Source organism: Cnephaeus nilssonii, assembly GCF_951640355.1.
Source record: "Cnephaeus nilssonii genome assembly, chromosome: 5".
NCBI lineage: Eukaryota > Metazoa > Chordata > Mammalia > Chiroptera > Vespertilionidae > Cnephaeus > Cnephaeus nilssonii.
Window position 1 is genome coordinate 81,226,416 of NC_137076.1, and position 20,237 is coordinate 81,246,652.

The window sequence follows — 20,237 nt, forward strand, 5'->3', positions numbered from 1 at the left end:
TCTTCAGAGAGGGCATCGTGCTAGTGCGACTCAGCCAGAAAGATCTAATTCGAGGTTATTTAACGAAGCCCTCTGGATTGATTGTACCGCGTTGAAGAAACTGCACCTTCTTGAACTGGGTCTGAACAATGGAGACCGCGCTTCCAAAAACGCCACAGAAAAGGCAAGTGGTCTTTCTTGTTATATTGTTGTTTTTGTGGGAGGCTGGCTCGGAAGCAATTAGGTACTCCATGCCAGAAGAGACGGAAAGTGGCTCCTTTGTGGCCAACCTGGCAAAAGACCTGGGGCTCAGGGTGGGGGAACTGGCCACTCGGGGCGCGCGAATCCATTACAAAGGAAACAAGCAGCCCTTGCAGATCGATATAAAGACAGGGGACTTGCTTCTATATGAAAAACTAGACCGGGAGGTGCTGTGCGGGGCTACAGATCCCTGTATACTGCAATTCCAACTGTTACTGGAAAAGCCGGTGCAGTTTTTTCAAGCTGATCTGCAGCTCACGGATATAAATGACCATTCCCCAGAGTTCCTAGACAGGGAAATGCTCCTAAAAATCCCAGAGAACGTCCAGCCAGGGAGTGTGTTTCCTTTGAAAACAGCTCAGGACTTTGACATAGGTAGCAACACTGTTCAGAACTACACAATCAGCCCCAGCCCCCATTTTCATGTTGTCACTCATAATCGCGGAGATGGCAGAAAATACCCCGAACTGGTGCTAGACAAAGCGCTGGATCGGGAGGAGCAGTCCGAGCTCAGTTTAACCCTCACAGCGCTGGATGGTGGGGCTCCTCCCAGGTCAGGGACCACTGCCCTCCGCATCGAAGTCCTGGACATCAATGACAACGCCCCTGAGTTTCTACAGTCTCTCTATGAGGCACAGGTCCCGGAAAACAGCCCCCTAAACTCCTTAGTTGTCACTGTCGCCGCCCGAGATTCAGATGCCGGAACGTATGGGAATGTAGCTTACACTCTATTCCAAGGCGATGGAGTTACTCAGCCATTTGTAATAGATGAAACAACAGGAGAAATTCGTCTGAAAAGGGCATTGGATTTCGAGGCAACTCAATATTATAACGTGGAAATTGCAGCCACAGACGGCGGAGGCCTTTCAGGAAAATGCTCTGTAGCCATACAGGTGCTGGATGTGAATGACAACGCCCCGGAACTGACCCTGTCCAAAGTCGCCAGCTCGACCCCAGAAAACTCCCCAGAGACTGTAGTTGCTGTCTTCAGTGTTTCTGATCCAGATTCCGGGGACAATGGCAGGATGGTTTGCTGCATCCAGGACGATATTCCTTTTCTCTTGAAACCCACATTCAAGAACTTTTACACCCTAGTCACAGAGAGGCCACTGGACAGGGAGAGCAGAGCCCAGTACAACATCACCATCACCGTCACCGACATGGGCACCCCCAGGCTGAAAACCCAGCACAACATAACCCTGCTGGTCTCCGACGTCAACGACAACGCCCCCGCCTTCACCCAAACCTCCTACACCCTGTTCCTCCGCGAGAACAACAGCCCCGCCCTGCACATCGGCAGCGTCAGCGCCACAGACAGAGACGCGGGCGCCAACGCCCAGGTCACCTACTCGCTGCTGCCGCCCCACGACCCGCAGCTGCCCCTGGCCTCGCTCGTGTCCATCAACGCGGACAACGGCCACCTGTTCGCCCTGAGGGCGCTGGACTTCGAGGCCCTGCAGGCGTTCGAGTTCGGCGTGGGCGCCACGGACCGCGGGTCGCCCGCGCTGAGCAGCCAGGCGCTGGTGCGCGTGCAGGTGCTGGACGCCAACGACAACTCGCCCTTCGTGCTGTACCCGCTGCAGAACGGCTCTGCGCCCTGCACCGAGTTGGTGCCCAGGGCGGCCGAGCCGGGCTACCTGGTGAGCAAGGTGGTGGCGGTGGACGCAGACTCGGGCCAGAACGCCTGGCTGTCGTACCAGCTGCTCCGGGCCACGGAGCCCGGGCTGTTCGGCGTGTGGGCGCACAATGGCGAGGTGCGCACGGCGCGGCTGCTGGGCGAGCGCGACGCGGCCAAGCACAGGCTGGTGGTGCTGGTCAAGGACAATGGCGAGCCCGCGCTGTCTGCCAGCGTCACGCTGCACGTGCTGCTGGTGGAGGGCTTCTCGCAGCCCTACCTGCCGCTGCCCGAAGCGGCGGCCGAGCAGGCGCAGGCCGACCCGCTGACCGTGTACCTGGTGATCGCGTTGGCGTCGGTGTCGTCGCTGTTCCTGTTCTCGGTGCTGGCGTTCATCGCGGTGCGGCTGTGCAGGCGGAGCAGGGCGGCCTGGGTGGGTGGCTGCTCGGTGCCTGAGGGCCACCTTCCGGGCCACCTGGTGGACGTCAGCGGTACTGGGACCCTGTCCCAGAGCTACCAGTATGAGGTGTGTCTGACTGGAGGCTCCGGATCAAATGAATTCAAATTCTTGAAGCCAATTATCCCCAACCTTCCGCCCCAAGGCGCTATCGAAGAAACAGAGGGAAAAATGACCTTCCGAAACAACTTCGAATTCAATTAGAAATTTCAACATGATGCAGTGTCTTTTGTAACATCTTTAATTTCTCCAGATACAGAGTTTGAGAGCTCATGGACAAAAATCCCACCTTGGAGTATAGCCTGGATTTCCCTTTTGTAAATTGTCCATTGGACTTTATCTTGTCCATTTTTGGAAAACTCAAATCTAGACTCCTGCATTCGCATAATGGCATTTCAGATCCCTACACCTCATGCTGGTGATTTTCCTGTAATGTTTGTTCCTCTTCCTGGCATTTGTTGTCATTAACTGTCTTAATAAAATGCAATATTAATTGCTTTTTTCTATTCAGTTCATTGTTTCACCAAACTCTTAAGTATATTTGATGTTTAATAGCAAAAATTAAAAGTGTTTTTACATGTTTTTTTAATTTTATTTTCAAAGGAAATATGCATTTTTAAAATATATTTTACTGATTTTTTACAGAGAGGAAGGGAGGGGGAGAGTGAGATAGAGACATAGATCAGCTGCCTCCTACACACCCCCTACTGGGGATGTGCCCGCAACCAAGTTACATGCCCTTGACTGGAATCGATCCTGGGACCCTTCAGTCCGCAGGCTGATGCTCTATCCACTAAGCCAAACCGATCAGGGCAGGAAAATATGTATTTGATAAATATGTGAGAAAACATGATGAAAGCAACAATTTTTTATCTACTCTTCTTTCCTAGCTCTCACCTCACTGACAAACATTTTTTAAACAAAAATTTTTATGGAATTGTAATATACACACAGAAAAATGAACAAATCCTTAATTTCAGCTCAATGTATTTTCAGAAAGTGAACACTTATGATTAGCATCTTGATGAAGAAATGAAGCATTACTAGCATCCCAGATGCCACACAGATGATCCCTTAAGATTACTACCAGTTCAAGTATAACATATATCCTGACTTCCAATGAGCGTGTAGTTTAGTTTTGCATGTTTAAAAATTTTTAATGAAATAGTAGAGTATATTCTCTTTTGTGTTTTGCTTCTTTCACTCAATATTATGTTTATGACATTTATTCATGATGTTGCTTTTAATTTTAGTTTTTTATTCTCATTTCTATATAGTATTCCAGTGTATGAATATTTCATGATTTATTACCCATTCTACTGTATGTAGATATTTGGATTGTGCAAGGTTTGGCTGTTTGAATAATACTGCTCTGAACATTCTTGTACATATCTTTTGGCAAATTTATGTGTGCATTCTGTTGGTTATATACATAGGTGTAAAATTGCCACTCATTTAGTAAATAGATGTTCACTTTTAGTAGATGTTTCCAAATAGTTTTCCAATGTGGCTGTCCAATTTACACTGTTAACAGCAGTGTTTGGATGTACCAGGTCCTTTACATTTTTATCAACACCTAGTATTGTCTGTTTTTCTTTTTATCCCATTTTAAACCTTTTATTTGCTAGCTCTTTTTATATTTACTTCCTTATCACTAAAGAATATGGCTGTAACCTTTTTATAAATATTAAACAATTAATTTCCTGATATTATTGTTTAGTACCTAGAACACGTAAACTTCTCTGATCCATCCTTCACATAGCTATATCACTATTTTCCCTTACTTCTCTGCACAAACTGAAACCTTCATTTCTTATTCCACTAGCAATAGTTTCTTCTAATTTTCTGTATGAGAGAAAATAATAGAATGATTATTGTTTCTGTTATCTGATTCTCACTTACACTTTCAAATCTCTCTCAAATGGATCTTTACTTTTATATAGTCAAGGTTGCTGTTCTATGTCTTTTCTGCTTTTGTAGGATAGGGCAGTCTGCACCCAAGTTCCTGTCTGAGTGGAAGTTGTGACAAGGTGTTCTGTGTGAATCAGTTCAGGGCCAGGGTTATAAAATAACAGATTTTACTTTAGGGTGCATTGTAATAAATAGGCAGGGAACTCTTCAGCACTTGGCCCTTCAAATGACAAAAGATTTTATGCTGGGATTCCAAGATCTCACTAAATATTTTAATGCTCTCCAGAAAACTCCTTTTATTTCTTTAGAAACGAGTCTCAAAGTTTTAAAAAGTAGATCATGAGGGGAAATAATTATTAAAAATTATATGTCATATATAATGTATTATTATTGTTATACACTGCCTATACACTTGGCTGTTTTCTAAATTATTTACACATACCTCACTTAATCCTCAAAATAATGGTACAATTGACATCCTCATTTTAGGGATGGACAAACTAGGACATAAAGAGTTAAAGTAACCCTAACCAGTTTGGCTCAGTGGATAGAGCATGGGCCTTCGGACTGAAGGGTCCCAGGTTTGATTCAGGTCAAGGCCATGTACTTTAGTTGTGGGCACATGCAGGAGGCAGCTGATCAATGTTTCTCTCTCATCGGTGTTTCTAACTCTCTATCCCTCTCCCTTCGTCTCTGTAAAAAAAAAAAATCAATAAAATATATATACTTTTAAAAAAGAATTAAAGTAAACTGCCCAGATTACTTTAGTAAGTGGTGGAATCAGGATTTTAAACCAGGCATCCTGACTCCAGATACATTGCTTTTTTGTTTTTGCTTTCTCTCGTTTTAAATCTATTAAACATTCAAAAAGTGTACAGAGTGTATATGTGCGATTTAAAGTAAAAATAATAAAATGTTCACCCATGTACCTATCACTCAGTTTAAGCAAGAGAACAATGCAAAGACATTGGAAATCCCTGTGTGCTTCCATCATTAAATCTTTTATCCCCATGAAAATCAACACTTATCCTGAATCTTTAATTCATTATTTGTTATTTTTTTACAGTTGCAGTGAATATGCATATATCCTTAAGTGACATATTGTTTAGCTTTGTCTGTTTTTGCAATTTATACAAGTAGATTAATGTAATATGGATCATCTATGGGCTTACTTATTTTTATCACTAAGTTTGAATTCATCCATGTTAATGTAGTTCATTCATTAGATGCTCTATAGTATTCCACTGTATACACCTTTACCTTTACATTCATTTTACTGTTGACCAACTTTGGGGTTGCTCTAAGAGTTTTGTTACTATGAAGAATGCTGCTATAAGCATTATGGAATATATCTCATGCACTTGGGCAAGAGTTATTTTGGGGTACATGCACATCTAGGAAGGTACCATCTGGGTGATATCAAGAACTGGAAAGATATAAAAGTGAATGAAATAGTTAATAGATGCCAGCACCAAGGAGACAGAGTGTTAGAATTATCTACCAAGATTTTTAGATGGACTTCAAAATATGCTTCAAGCAATTACAAATATGCTTGAAACATGAAAAATGAGAGTTTCAACAAAGAAATGTAAAGTGAAGCAAAGAAATAAAAGATATAAAGAAATGCCAATGGATATTTTACAAATTAAAAATACAATGAAATGAAAAACTCAGTTGGTGAGTTCAATAGTAGAATAGAATGGACAAACAAAAATCAGTGAACTAGAAGACAGAAAAATAAAAATTACTCAATCTGAACAGCAGAGAAAAAAAATGGGCCATAAAAAGATAACAGAGCCTCAGGAACCTATGGGACAATAACAAAAGATCTAACATTTTGTCATTGGAATCCCAGAAGGAAAGGAGAAAACTTCTCAAATTTGGCAAAAGACACAGACCCAGAGATTCAAGAAGCCTAAGAAATTCAAAACAAGATAAACCATAAAAATCCGCACCAAAAGACATCATTAAATTTCTGAAAACTAAAGAGAAGGAAAAATCGTGAAAGCAGTGATAAAGAAGAATGACACATTACCCATAGGAAAATAATAATTTGAATGATAGTAGATTTCTCATTAGAGAAATGTAGATTTCTCATTAGAAGCCATGGAGATCAGAGAGAAGTGACATAATACTTTTAAAGTGCTGAAAGAAAACAACTGTTAACCCAGAAGCCTATACCCAGTGAAAATATCTTTCATGAAGAGAAAATGTTGCCTGTAGACCTACCATAAAAGAATGGATAAAGGAAGTTCTCCAAAGTGATAGAAATCCATTTTAAAATGGAACATTAGCTCAGCTAGAGAGGCTCAGTAGGTTAAGGTTCATCCTGTGCACCCTGGTGCATCCTGTTCTTACCTGGGTTGCTGGTTCTGTCTAGGGTACTTATGGGAGGCAACCAATCAATGTTTCTCTCTCTCTCCTTCTTTATTCCTCTCTCTCTAAAATCAATAAAAATATATTAAAAATAAAATGAAACATCAGGAAAAAAGAAAAAACACAGTAAACAAAAATATGGGTAAATGCAATAGGCTTTCCTTTTCCTCTTGGGTTTTCTAAATTATGTTTGATGGTTGAATCCAAAATTATAACACTGTCTGATATAGTTCTAAATGTAGGTAGAAGAAATATTTAATTATATATTATAAAAGTTGTAATGGGAGATAAATTTACCACCCTTCTCATGAACTGGTAAAATGACAACACGAGTAAACTGTGATGAGTTATGTATGGAGGAAACACTATAAAAACTACACAAAGTGAAACACTGAAAACCACTATAGAGAAATCAAAATAGAATTCTAAAAGTTATTCTAATAACCCATAAGAAAGCAGGAAAAAAGGAAACAGAGAAACAAATAAAAAAACCCAGAGAGAACAAATAGAAAACAAAGAATAAAATGGCAAACTTAATCTCTATCAGTAGTTACATTAAAGATACATGGTTTGAACACACCAATTAAAACAAAAAGATGGACAACATGTGTTTTTAAAAATGATCAACTATATGCTGGCTACAGGAAACTTCAAATATAATGATATAGGCAGATTGAAAGTAATAAGGTGGAAATATATTCCACAAATATAAAAAATTTAAGTAAGAGTGGCCATATTAATGTCACAAAGTAGATGTCAGAGCAAGGAAAGTGGCCAGACACAGAGTGGAACATTATATAATGATAAAAGAAGGAGACATAGCAGTCCTTAATATGCATACACAGAACAACAGAGTTGCAAAATATGTGAAGCTAAAACTGATATAACTTAAAGGAGAATTGGACAGATCAACAATTAAAGTTGGAGACTTCAATACTCTCTCTCAACAAATGATAGAACCAGACAGAAAAATCAGAAAGGATACAGAAGAACTCAACAACACAGGATCTAATCTATATTTCTAGAACATGTATCCAATGCCAAAAGACACATTCTTTTCAAGTGCTCACATAATATATACAAGATAGAACATATAAACAAGGCCATAACACAAACTTAAACCAATTTTAAATAATTGAAATCATACAGTGTGTGTTATCCAACCATAATGGCATCAAACTAAAAATCAAGAACAAAAATAATAATAGGAAAATGTCAAATACTTGGAAACTAAACAACACACTTCTAACTAACCCTGGGATCAAAACAAAGTCTCCAGTGAAATAAAAATACTTTGAACTGAATTGGAAATGAAAAGACAACATATCAAAATTTATAAGACACAGCTAAAGCAATGCAGAGAGGCAAATTTATAGTACTAAATGCATATATTCGAAAAGAGGAGAAGTCTCAAATCAATCATGTAAGCTCTCACTTCAAGAATATAGAAAAGGAAGAGGAAGATAAACCAACAGAAACAGCAGGAAGAAAATAATGAAAATAATAGATTTCTTCAGAAGGATTTGATAATCTTTCATATATTCAAAACTTTCCACGGCATGTCTCCCATTGAGAGGTTTCTTTAAGAAAACATCTCTATTTTCTCTGAATTATTGTTTTTCCTGCATATAACTAAATTTAAAAAAAATTTTTAAAGATTCAATCCATCCTTGAAAGTTAGCCTTTATCTTTCACTTTAAATAAACTTGAAGAATTTTTAAATGTTTGATGGAATGAAAGGAAAGCAAATACATCGAGCATAAAAATGAAAATCAACTTGATTAGTTATGTAATAACTATAAGCTAACTAAATAAAATAATGTTTAGTATATTTTACAATGTTTCATTGGTTAAAGTACTACCCAATGCACTGGTAATAATCCAGCTGAATTAATCTTGAAACTTTTTGTCACTTCACATTAGCATATGTGAGCATAAAAAGCATGGGGCATGGTGCTTTTTTACATTGTTTGTCTTCCATCTTGTATTCAGAAGAGACCAAGTTTTGCCACCTAATTATTAAAAGTAAGCTGGGAAGTATGTTTAAGATTATTCCCGATGAATGCTGACAGTGTTCTATATCTTCAAAGAGGTGTGGGTTGTATGGATGGGTCCATTTGCTAAATTGCTACCATTAAGATTAGTGCATTTCAATTTGTGTGACTATTACCTTATGAAAAGAACTATGCAAAAGTAAACATTGAGTGGGAGGCTAAGAGTGGAGGGAAATGTATAAATGAAAAAGACAGCATGTTGTGAAGCTGGGTGATATGTAGATGGAAGTTTATGATTGTTTACAGTTGTTGGCTTCTTCATCAGTTTATTTTGTGGGGAAGTCTACTCTCAGTAACATTTACCAAGTGAACCATGGATGCTGGTCACAGTGATCCTATTTTATCCTTCTAGGTAGAAACGGATGCTTTTCAACTACAAAGTTATTTAATCTGCACAGAGTTTAGATTTTATTTAGCTTTATTTATTTTACCTAGAGGTGAAATATTTAAAAAAATATCCTCATTTTAAATCTCCCATCATTTTGGCTCTCATCTAAAGTGGATTTTGCTGGAACTCAATTGATTTCATCTCTCAATAAATATGAAATCAATCTGAAATGAATTATATTTGGTGTATTTGTGTTCTTATATGTGTACTGACCCATTTAATGCATTTTTAGGATATTTAGAGATACATTTTCCTAAACTGATGAGATATGAATGGATATAGCCAGGATGAATTATTATTATTGATTTCCATTGTTTCCACTTAAATGTTATTCACCTTTCACACTACCTTAGTTGGTCTATAATTAAAGGATCTAGTATCATTCTTGTTGTGAGAGGATGGTAGAAATGAGTCTTGAATATTTGTTTTCTGCATTGCATATGTTCTTACAACAGGTTAATATATTTGGATCTTGATTAATTAATTAATATAGGAGGAGACCTTGATTTAAAAAGTTACAGTAAAATGAACAAGTCTAATAAAATCATGACCAAACTCTACCCACACAAAAATAAAGTGGAACCCTAAAATGCTTACTTATGACAAATACTTGATGGCTCCTAGTTCCTCTTTGAAGTAATTTAATTGATAAGGTATTTCCATCATAAGTATTCCTTGGCCTCAGTTTTCCTCCCACTAGTCTGATTGTTCCCTTTACTGGGCAGGTGTAACCACAAAACAAAGTAAGTCTGTTGTTCGTGCCACTTTGTAAGTCATGTAACTTAGATAAATGATTGCTTATTTTACCATCAGTATTGCTAACCAACTTTTCACTTTTGTATGGCTTGCTGATGTTTTTGTTGGGACCATTGCACAGTGTATTTCTTGTATTCACAATTACATTGTTCATCAGAGATAAAGTGCACTGCTAAAGAATAAAAGTTGATCACAAGAAATTTACATTACCGGCGGGAGTAATTCTCAATTAAACCTTAGTGTGCGTGAAGATCACTTGAGAAAAACTGAAGTGCAGATTTCCATGAGCACCAACAGAGAATTTGACTCAAGATTCGGAGAGGAGCCCAGAATTAACTTGGGGGGGGGGCTAAGACTCCCAGGTAATTCTTTATGCAGGTGGTCCACACACTCCTGTTTGAGAAACATCGACTTGAACTAAAAGTCTTTGTAATGCTCAGATTTTGGAAATTGTGTTGAGCGGCAAGCACCTCATGAAGTTATTCATTTGAACGCGTGGTGGCAGTACAGGCTAAGAGACTAAATCTAAGCTCTGCAGATCCGGTGGACGCCATTTCACGGAGAAACCCAAGAAAAAATACAGAATACATTTAAGCTAAAGCCAAAATAGATGTGTTCCGGGAGGCAGTCATCGCCAGAGAAGTTAAAAGAACGAATTTGAAACTCTTTAGCAAAGACATTTTGGAGGGTCGACGGTGGATGTGGAGATTGCGAGTGAAAAAGGATTTTTCCTCTGAAATCAGGCATAACAATAGAAATGGCGCAAACAAAAGCACATCGCAAGAAAAGGCAAGTGGTAACCTTCATTATATTGATGCTTTTGTGGGAGGTGGGTTCAGAATCGATACAGTATTCTGTATTGGAGGAGACAGAGAGTGGCACATTTGTGGCCAACTTGACAAAGGACCTGGGACTCAGGACGGGAGAGCTGGCTGCGCGGGGAGCACGGGTTGTTTTCAAGGGGAGCAGACAGCATTTGCAGCTTGACCCACAGACCTATGATTTGCTGCTAAATGAAAAACTGGACCGGGAGGAGCTGTGCGGCGCCACTGAGCCGTGTTTGCTACCCTTCCAGGTGTTACTGGAAAATCCCTTGCAGTTTTTCCAGGCTGCCTTGCAAGTGGGAGATATAAATGACCACGCCCCGGAGTTCCCGGCCAGAGATATGCTCCTAAAAATATCAGAAATCACTTCGCCAGGAAAGATGTTTCCTTTGAAAATGGCACAGGATTTAGACGTGGGTAGCAACAGCCTTCAGAGCTACACAATCAGCTCCAATTCTCACTTCCATGTTCTCACCCGCAATCGCAGCGACGGCAGGAAGTTCCCGGAGCTCGTGCTGGACAAAGCGCTGGACCGTGAGGAGCAGCCTGAGCTCAGGCTGACCCTCACGGCACTGGATGGGGGGTCTCCGCCCCGGTCAGGGACCATAGAGATTCAGATCTGGGTCTTGGACAGCAATGACAACGCCCCAGAGTTTGCTCAGGAACTCTATGAGGCGCAAGTCCCTGAAAACAACCCCCTGGGCTCTCTGGTTATCACCGTCTCAGCGAGAGATTTAGATGCAGGATCCTTTGGAGAGGTATCTTATGCCCTCCTTCAAACCGACGACGTTGACCAACCCTTCGAAATAAACGCAATCACAGGTGAAATTCGTCTGAGAAAGACATTGGATTTTGAAGAATTTCAATCTTATCACGTGGATGTTGAGGCCACAGATGGCGGGGGACTATCAGGAAAATGTTCCATAGTCATCAAGGTTCTGGACGTGAATGACAATGCCCCTGAATTGGCCTTGTCGTCACTCAGCAGCCCCATCCCTGAAAACCTGCCAGAGATGATAGTGGCAGTTTTCAGTGTATCCGATGCAGATTCTGGACATAACCAACAGGTTGTTTGTTCTATAGATGATAATCTCCCCTTTCTTCTAAGACCGTCGGTGGAGAATTTCTACACCTTGGTAACAGAGGGACCGCTGGACAGAGAGAACCAGGCCGAGTACAACATCACCATCACCGTCACCGACATGGGGACCCCCAGGCTGAAAACCCAGCACAACATAACCCTGCTGGTCTCCGACGTCAACGACAACGCCCCCGCCTTCACCCAAACCTCCTACACCCTGTTCCTCCGCGAGAACAACAGCCCCGCCCTGCACATCGGCAGCGTCAGCGCCACAGACAGGGACGCGGGCGCCAACGCCCAGGTCACCTACTCGCTGCTGCCGCCCCACGACCCGCAGCTGCCCCTGGCCTCGCTCGTGTCCATCAACGCGGACAACGGCCACCTGTTCGCCCTGAGGGCGCTGGACTTCGAGGCCCTGCAGGCGTTCGAGTTCGGCGTGGGCGCCACGGACCGCGGGTCGCCCGCGCTGAGCAGCCAGGCGCTGGTGCGCGTGCAGGTGCTGGACGCCAACGACAACTCGCCCTTCGTGCTGTACCCGCTGCAGAACGGCTCTGCGCCCTGCACCGAGCTGGTGCCCAGGGCGGTCGAGCCGGGCTACCTGGTGAGCAAGGTGGTGGCGGTGGACGCAGACTCCGGCCAGAACGCCTGGCTGTCGTACCAGCTGCTCCGGGCCACGGAGCCCGGGCTGTTCGGCGTGTGGGCGCACAATGGCGAGGTGCGCACGGCGCGGCTGCTGGGCGAGCGCGACGCGGCCAAGCACAGGCTGGTGGTGCTGGTCAAGGACAATGGCGAGCCCGCGCTGTATGCCAGCGTCACGCTGCACGTGCTGCTGGTGGAGGGCTTCTCGCAGCCCTACCTGCCGCTGCCCGAAGCGGCGGCCGAGCAGGCGCAGGCCGACCCGCTGACCGTGTACCTGGTGATCGCGTTGGCGTCGGTGTCGTCGCTGTTCCTGTTCTCGGTGCTGGCGTTCATCGCGGTGCGGCTGTGCAGGCGGAGCAGGGCGGCCTGGGTGGGTGGCTGCTCGGTGCCTGAGGGCCACCTTCCGGGCCACCTGGTGGACGTCACTGGCACTGGGACCCTGTCCCAGAGCTACCAGTATGAGGTGTGTCTGATGGGAGGCACAGGGGCCAGCGAGTTCAAGTTCCTGAAGCCGATTCTCCCCAATTTCCCTCCTCAAGAAACTTGGGAAGGAAATGAAGGAAAACCCTACTTTTCGGAATAGCTCCCCATTCAGTTAAGTATTGAATGATTCTGCTAAACTCTACTTAATAAGTTTGAAAGTCTTTTAACTTAAAGTTACATGTTATTGATGGTCCCTTTTTTGATTAACTACTACTGTTCCTTAGGGTAAAATTAAAAGAAATTCAGATAATGCATATACACAGCATTTTTCCTACATCACGCTTAGTAGTTTTTAATTTATATTTGACTATATTTGACAATCTGAATAAAAAGTAAATTTGTACTTCAGAATTTAATTTTTTTGAAATTCAATCATCTATCTCTTTTTACAAAAATTATATTCCAACATCCTTAAGTATGATTTTATTTCTAACTGTTGGTGACACCTGTATCACTATTGCTATGTAGAGAAAAAATTTAAATGTTTGTTATTATTTAATCTGCCAGTGTAAGTCTGATTTAGGGGTAACACCTACAGTGTGATAATAAAGATATACACTAAAGATGGCTAAATAATAAGATAGCCAGTCATATTTATGTATATTTCAGTAACCATAATAGTTAATACATATTTTCTGTGAATATAGACTTTACAAAACTGTCATCACATTAAGTTAGTTTGTGAGCTTCATGTAAGAATAGGATGATCTTTTTAAAACACCAGGTCAATTATAGATGCTTAACAAATATTTTCTGAATGTTAACATTCCTATAGTGAACTTAAAAAATAATTTTCAAGGGATACAGAAATGCTAATATTCTTTCTACACTATAGTAGCCTTGCCAATAAGTGAAATTTTTCAATATTACTCTTTTACTTTTTCTCTAATAGAAAATATCCTCCATTAACCCAAAACTCTATCTTACCTAATAAAAGAGTAATATGCAAATCAACCACACCTTCGCTACGGCCAAGCCACGCCCAGCAGCCAATCAGGGCAAGTATGCAAATTAACCCAACCAAGATGGTGGCTAATTTGCATATCAAGACAGCTTGGAAAGAAGCCAAGCACTGTAGAAGGGAGCAAAGCTGCAGAGAAGCAAGCAAGCGGGGCAGCGGAGAAGGAAGGGAAGCAGGCAGTGGGGTGGGGAGAAGGAAGGGAAGCAGGCAGGGTGGGGGAGAGCACAGCAGGAAGCCCTATTGCAGGAATCTTCCTGCATCGGGCCACTAGTTACAGAACATAAAATGCTTGAGAGTACATTTTATCTCCTTGTCTTTATCCAACTATTTGAAAGTTGTAAGGTATTATATTGTTTAGTAAAATCCAAATTGTATTTTTCAAACTCCTCCTCCTAGTTTCTTAAACTTCTATATATGTGATATCTGTTAAGAGCTAAATAAGTTATTAGTGCCAGTTTATTGGAGAATGCCAATTTTTCCCTTCCTGTTCTGCATATGCATCATTTATATTTATTAACCATAAAATCATTTACTTTTATAGTTTAACTATATTTGGTCTTATTTGTGTTGGTTATATTTTATGAAAAATTCCTCTCAACTTTCCATCAAAGTTAGGCAATTACATTAAAGTGACAACTGAGAGAATATTTTATTTTTTTTTAAAAAATATTTTATTGATTTCAGAGAGGAAGGGAGAGGGAGAAAGAGACAGAAACATCAATGATGAGAATCATTGATCAGCTGTCTCCTGCATGCCCCACACTTGGGATCAAGCCCCAAAACAGAGCCTGAAATCCTGGGCATGTGCTCTGACAGGAATTGAACTATGACCCCCTGGTTCATAGGTCTACACTCAACCACTGAGCTACAGCAGCTGGGCAGAATATTTTATTTTTATCATTAATTAAAATGGAAGTGGGCATAATTAAATTATGATTGGCTGTGTTTTGTATCCAAATAAGTGAACTGCCATGGCTCTTATGTCATGGATGATTGCCAATTGGTTCAATGAGTGTAGGGAACACTTACTGTTTTGTATTCCCATATATTTACCTTCTCTTTGGAATAGCATTCTTCCTTGGGGGAAACTGCTTCTTTTGACATTCTCACTCCAACTCCCATGGCTTTAGTTGATGCAGTGGTGTTTTTCAATAGACCTAACTCTATTGTCCCAGGGGATGGACTCTTATCAAAAGCTGACAGGTCAAGCCCCTTCCCTGGAAAGTATATCTTTGACTCCATTGACTTTATGCCTTCTTCATGTTCTTCCAAAGACATTGCCTGAACTCATAGCTTATATTGACTTCTAATAAAATAAATGGCCATTTCCTCTGAATGTTAGTGGGCTGTGCACACAATAAGTTTATGAAGGAAAAAAATTCTCAAAGGCGATGTAGCCCAGAGACTGACAATACATCACCCGCCCCCCCCCCGCCCCCCGCCCCCCGCCAGGAGATACAGGTACATTTCCATTTGTTTGGGAGTAGAAACTGGATTTAAAAATTCATAACTTCTAACACAATAGAACAAATTAATATTTTGGTAATAGAATGTAAGCTCCTCAAGAGCAAGAATTTTTGTGTTTACTGTTTCATCTCCAGAAGCTAGAAATTTTTCTGCACAGTGAAATACTTACTGAATGACTAAATGAATTTGTCTTCAGCCGAGTTTTGAATCATGAAATTGTACCTTTATAAAGAAGATGAATATAGATAAATAGGTATTACTTTGCTCTCACAACTACTGCTAGCTACCTGAACAAGACTGCGTAATAGGTGAGGGGGAAAGGAGTACGCAAAAAGGCATTCAGCGCGTTTTTGCTCTTCCATTGTGCTTTGAAATGAAAACTACCTGAAGTTGTAAGACAGAACGCTGGGTGGCGCTGCAGGATAAGAGAGTAAAAACCTCTCCGCGATTCCAAGACTGCGTAAAGCCGTAAAGCCGTCTGCGACAGCTGGCAAAGGCAGCATTTTACACCACCGGGGACAGAGGGTTTCAGAGAGGCCGCTGTCCCCATCCCCACGTCCGTCAATGTTAGGAACTGACTCAAGGTTATTGAACTAAGATAGCAGAGTTGGCTGCAAAGCAATCATTTGTGATTTAATACTGCATCTTTTGGACAAGGAGGAAGGATGGAGACGCCGCTACCCACAGCGCCCCGGAAAAGGCAAGTGACCGCCATTATTATTCTATTACTATTGTGGGAGGCGGGCGGTTCGACCATGAACTATTCCGTTCTAGAAGAGAGGGAGAGCGGCTCTTTTGTGGCCAACCTCGCAAAAGATCTGGGTCTGGGCTTAGGGGAGCTGGCCGCGCGTGGCGCCCAGATTCTACCCAAAGGGAACAAACAGCATTTGCAGCTCGAGCAGAAGAGTGGGTATTTGCTCCTCAAAGAAAAGTTGGACCGGGAAGAGGTGTGTGGTGCCACGGATCCATGCATACTGCATTTCCAGGTGTTACTGAAAAGCCCGCTGCAGTTTATTCAAGGGGAACTACAGCTCCGAGATGTAAATGACCATGCCCCAGAATTCTTGGAGCAGGAAATCCTCTTGAAAATCCCGGAAAGCAGCCATCCTGGGACTGCAATTCCTTTGAAGACAGCTCAGGATTTAGACGTGGGCAGCAACACAGTTCAGAACTACACAATTAGCACCAACCCTCATTTCCACCTTTTCACTCGCAGTCACAGCGATGGCGGGAGGTACCCCGAGCTGGTGCTGGACAAAACACTGGACCGTGAAGAGCAGTCAGAGCTCAGGTTAACCCTCACGGCGCTGGATGGTGGGTCGCCGCCCAGGACTGGGACTTGCCAGGTTGTTATTGCAGTCCTGGACATAAACGACAACGCCCCTGAGTTTGCTCAGCTGCTCTATGAGGTGCAGGTCTCAGAGGACAGCCCTGTAGGCTCCCTTGTCATCACTGTCTCCGCTAGAGATTTAGATGCTGGGACCCACGGCGAGCTCTCCTACTCGTTTTTCCAATCCTCAAATCAAGCCATTCAGGTGTTTGAAATAAACGCAGTCACGGGAGAACTTCGGTTAAAAAGAATGTTGGATTTTGAGGAAATTCGGTCTTACCGAATGGAAATTGAGGCCTCGGACGGTGGAGGCCTTTCTGGAAAATGCACCGTAGCCATAGAAGTGATGGATATAAATGACAACGCCCCGAAACTGACCATGTCATTGCTCATCAGTGATATCCCAGAAAACACCCCAGACACTGTGGTAGCTGTTTTTGGAATTTCAGATCCAGACTCTGGAGACAATGGCAAAGTGACTTGTTTCATCCAAGACCATCTCCCCTTCCTACTGAAACTTACTGTAGAAAATTTCTACACCTTGGTAACAGAGGGACCGCTGGACAGAGAGAACAAGGCCGAGTACAACATCACCATCACCGTCACCGACATGGGGACCCCCAGGCTGAAAACCCAGCACAACATAACCCTGCTAGTCTCCGACGTCAACGACAACGCCCCCGCCTTCACCCAAACCTCCTACACCCTGTTCCTCCGCGAGAACAACAGCCCCGCCCTGCACATCGGCAGCGTCAGCGCCACAGACAGAGACGCGGGCGCCAACGCCCAGGTCACCTACTCGCTGCTGCCGCCCCACGACCCGCAGCTGCCCCTGGCCTCGCTCGTGTCCATCAACGCGGACAACGGCCACCTGTTCGCCCTGAGGGCGCTGGACTTCGAGGCCCTGCGGGCGTTCGAGTTCGGCGTGGGCGCCACGGACCGCGGGTCGCCCGCGCTGAGCAGCCAGGCGCTGGTGCGCGTGCAGGTGCTGGACGCCAACGACAACTCGCCCTTCGTGCTGTACCCGCTGCAGAACGGCTCTGCGCCCTGCACCGAGCTGGTGCCCAGGGCGGCCGAGCCGGGCTACCTGGTGAGCAAGGTGGTGGCGGTGGACGCAGACTCCGGCCAGAACGCCTGGCTGTCGTACCAGCTGCTCCAGGCCACGGAGCCCGGGCTGTTCGGCGTGTGGGCGCACAATGGCGAGGTGCGCACGGCGCGGCTGCTGGGCGAGCGCGACGCGGCCAAGCACAGGCTGGTGGTGCTGGTCAAGGACAATGGCGAGCCCGCGCTGTCTGCCAGCGTCACGCTGCACGTGCTGCTGGTGGAGGGCTTCTCGCAGCCCTACCTGCCGCTGCCCGAAGCGGCGGCCGAGCAGGCGCAGGCCGACCCGCTGACCGTGTACCTGGTGATCGCGTTGGCGTCGGTGTCGTCGCTGTTCCTGTTCTCGGTGCTGGCGTTCATCGCGGTGCGGCTGTGCAGGCGGAGCAGGGCCGCCTGGGTGGGTGGCTGCTCGGTGCCTGAGGGCCACCTTCCGGGCCACCTGGTGGACGTGACGGGTACTGGGACCCTGTCCCAGAGCTACCAGTATGAGGTGTGTCTGACGGGGGGCTCCAGATCAAATGAATTCAAGTTCTTGAAGCCGATTATCCCTAACCTCCTACCCCAAGGCACTAATGAAGAAATAGAGGAAAATGTCACCTTCCAGAATAACTTAGGGATTCAATTAGGAATCTCATCATGATGCACTGTCTTTTGTAAGATGTTTAGTTCCTCCAGGTACAGAGTTTGAGAGCGTCATGGACAAAAATCCTAACTTTAAGTATAGCCTGGATTTCCCTTTTGGATTTCAGTGGCATGGGGACCAGTATGAGGTGTGTCTTAACGGAAGCTTAGGAGCCAGCAAGTTCACGTTCCTCAAACCAACTGTCCTCAAGTTTCTGGATGAAGGGGCTGGGAGGGACACCGATGAAAACTCTAACTTTAGAAATAATTTTGAGTTCAATCAGGAATCTTATCTTGACAAGACCTGATAAATGATAATATACATTCGGGTATTTCCCAACTCTTGCATTCACAGAAAGGCTTACATATTCACACATTCATAATTATTGCCATATTTATAGTGATTGCAACCTGCTGAAGTATTTCACATTCTGAATCTCTAGGTGTTTTTGTTGTTTTGTCAGGTTTTCCCCCTCACATTTTGCATGTTCCTACAATAGCAGAGCAATGGCGTTTCTCAGGATTTCGGGGTAAGATTTTTGGAAGTTACAAATGTTTTCAGATTCCTGATATTTTAGCTTGTTCATTGATATGTTGTTATGATTAAGAGAATTGTGTTTAATGATTATCATCAGCATGAGTCTAACTATTGTAAATGATGGCTTTCAGTTTTAAAAATAATTTTCATTTATGCAAAAATTACTGTGACCTCATGAATTATTTGGTTCCTGTAATGTTGTTTCAAAAACACTGCTGTAGTTTTTCAAATGAACTAATATTTTAGCTGGATGTTTTCTAAATTGAATATTTTCTTTCAAAATTGATAGCATTTAGTTAGACCACCTGCTATAATTTTAAAGGATTCAATTCCTGTTAAATAAAAAAAAAGCAGAAAAATATTGGTAGACTTATGATTACCTTTTTATAATAAATGATTTTGAGTATGTAAATGATTCTCATTCTTTTAATATACAGTCACATGATTCAAATATATTCAATAAGAAGAAAGCAAATTAACATCATTATTCCAGCACTCAGAAGTAGTTATTAATATTAAGTCAATATCATTCTAAAAATATTTCTATGATTTAATATAAGTTAATAGATAGAAACAATGTTGTAAACTGGACCTATAATGCATGGCTAGCTTTATAATGAAAACTACCAGATTTTATTTGCATATAATGAGACTGTAGAACTCATTATATGAAACTATAGAACTTGCTTGAGCTTAATTAAATAATCCCAATAAGATTAAAAACAATATTATTATATTAACATAATTTAACTGCCTGCTTTAAAATGAGCAAGTCAATCCTTACACTTTTACCCTCTTCTCCTCACCTTACTTTATACTTTTTATTATATATATGCATATCACATATATAATGTATATTAAAAGGATAATTCTCATAATTGTTTAGACATTTTATGCTTTAGACATTTAATTTGTTATATGGTGCTACAAACTTTTCAATATTATTCAAGTCTGTACAGATGTAACAACTTTTGAAGCATGTTACTGTGTTTCCATATTTACTTCCATATTTCTAAATAATATGCTTATAAAATGCTTTCATTTAAATTTTAGTTTTAGATATTATCCATTTACTTTTCTTTAGGGGCACATGCACACACACACATACTTGCACATTTTTTCTACCCCTTCCTCTCTCATAGCAATATTATATAAAATTCTGTTTTAATAGTGTTTATATAATTATGACTATGGAAATATCGCTTACAATTGAACCTCATGATGTACTGAGATTTTGTTTCTTTTCTTTACCTCAAGTAAATAATTGCCTCATTTTCACTTTACTTTTCTATGTACAGATTTTTAACTTATCCCTATACTTTCTAAAGTCTAAAACTCATTGTATTTATTAAACTCACCAAGAAATCTCTCAGTTCCATTATTTTTTCTTGGAGC

General features: G+C 42.4%; 2 protein-coding genes across 2 annotated transcripts; both read left to right on the plus strand.

Moving 5' to 3' along the window:
- LOC307099478 (protocadherin beta-5) lies at positions 1-2,707 on the plus strand. The gene has a single exon (XM_079771063.1). It carries the CDS (start codon positions 129-131, stop codon positions 2,514-2,516), a length of 2,388 nt encoding a protein of 795 aa, XP_079627189.1. The 5' UTR covers positions 1-128; the 3' UTR covers positions 2,517-2,707.
- Positions 2,708-10,505: 7,798 nt separating this feature from the next.
- On the plus strand, positions 10,506-18,507 carry LOC307099083 (uncharacterized protein). The gene is made up of 3 exons (XM_079770279.1): positions 10,506-12,923; positions 14,327-14,355; positions 15,910-18,507. Exons 1-3 carry the CDS (start codon positions 10,555-10,557, stop codon positions 18,321-18,323), a joined length of 4,812 nt encoding a protein of 1,603 aa, XP_079626405.1. The 5' UTR covers positions 10,506-10,554; the 3' UTR covers positions 18,324-18,507.
- The last annotated feature ends 1,730 nt before the right edge of the window (positions 18,508-20,237 follow it).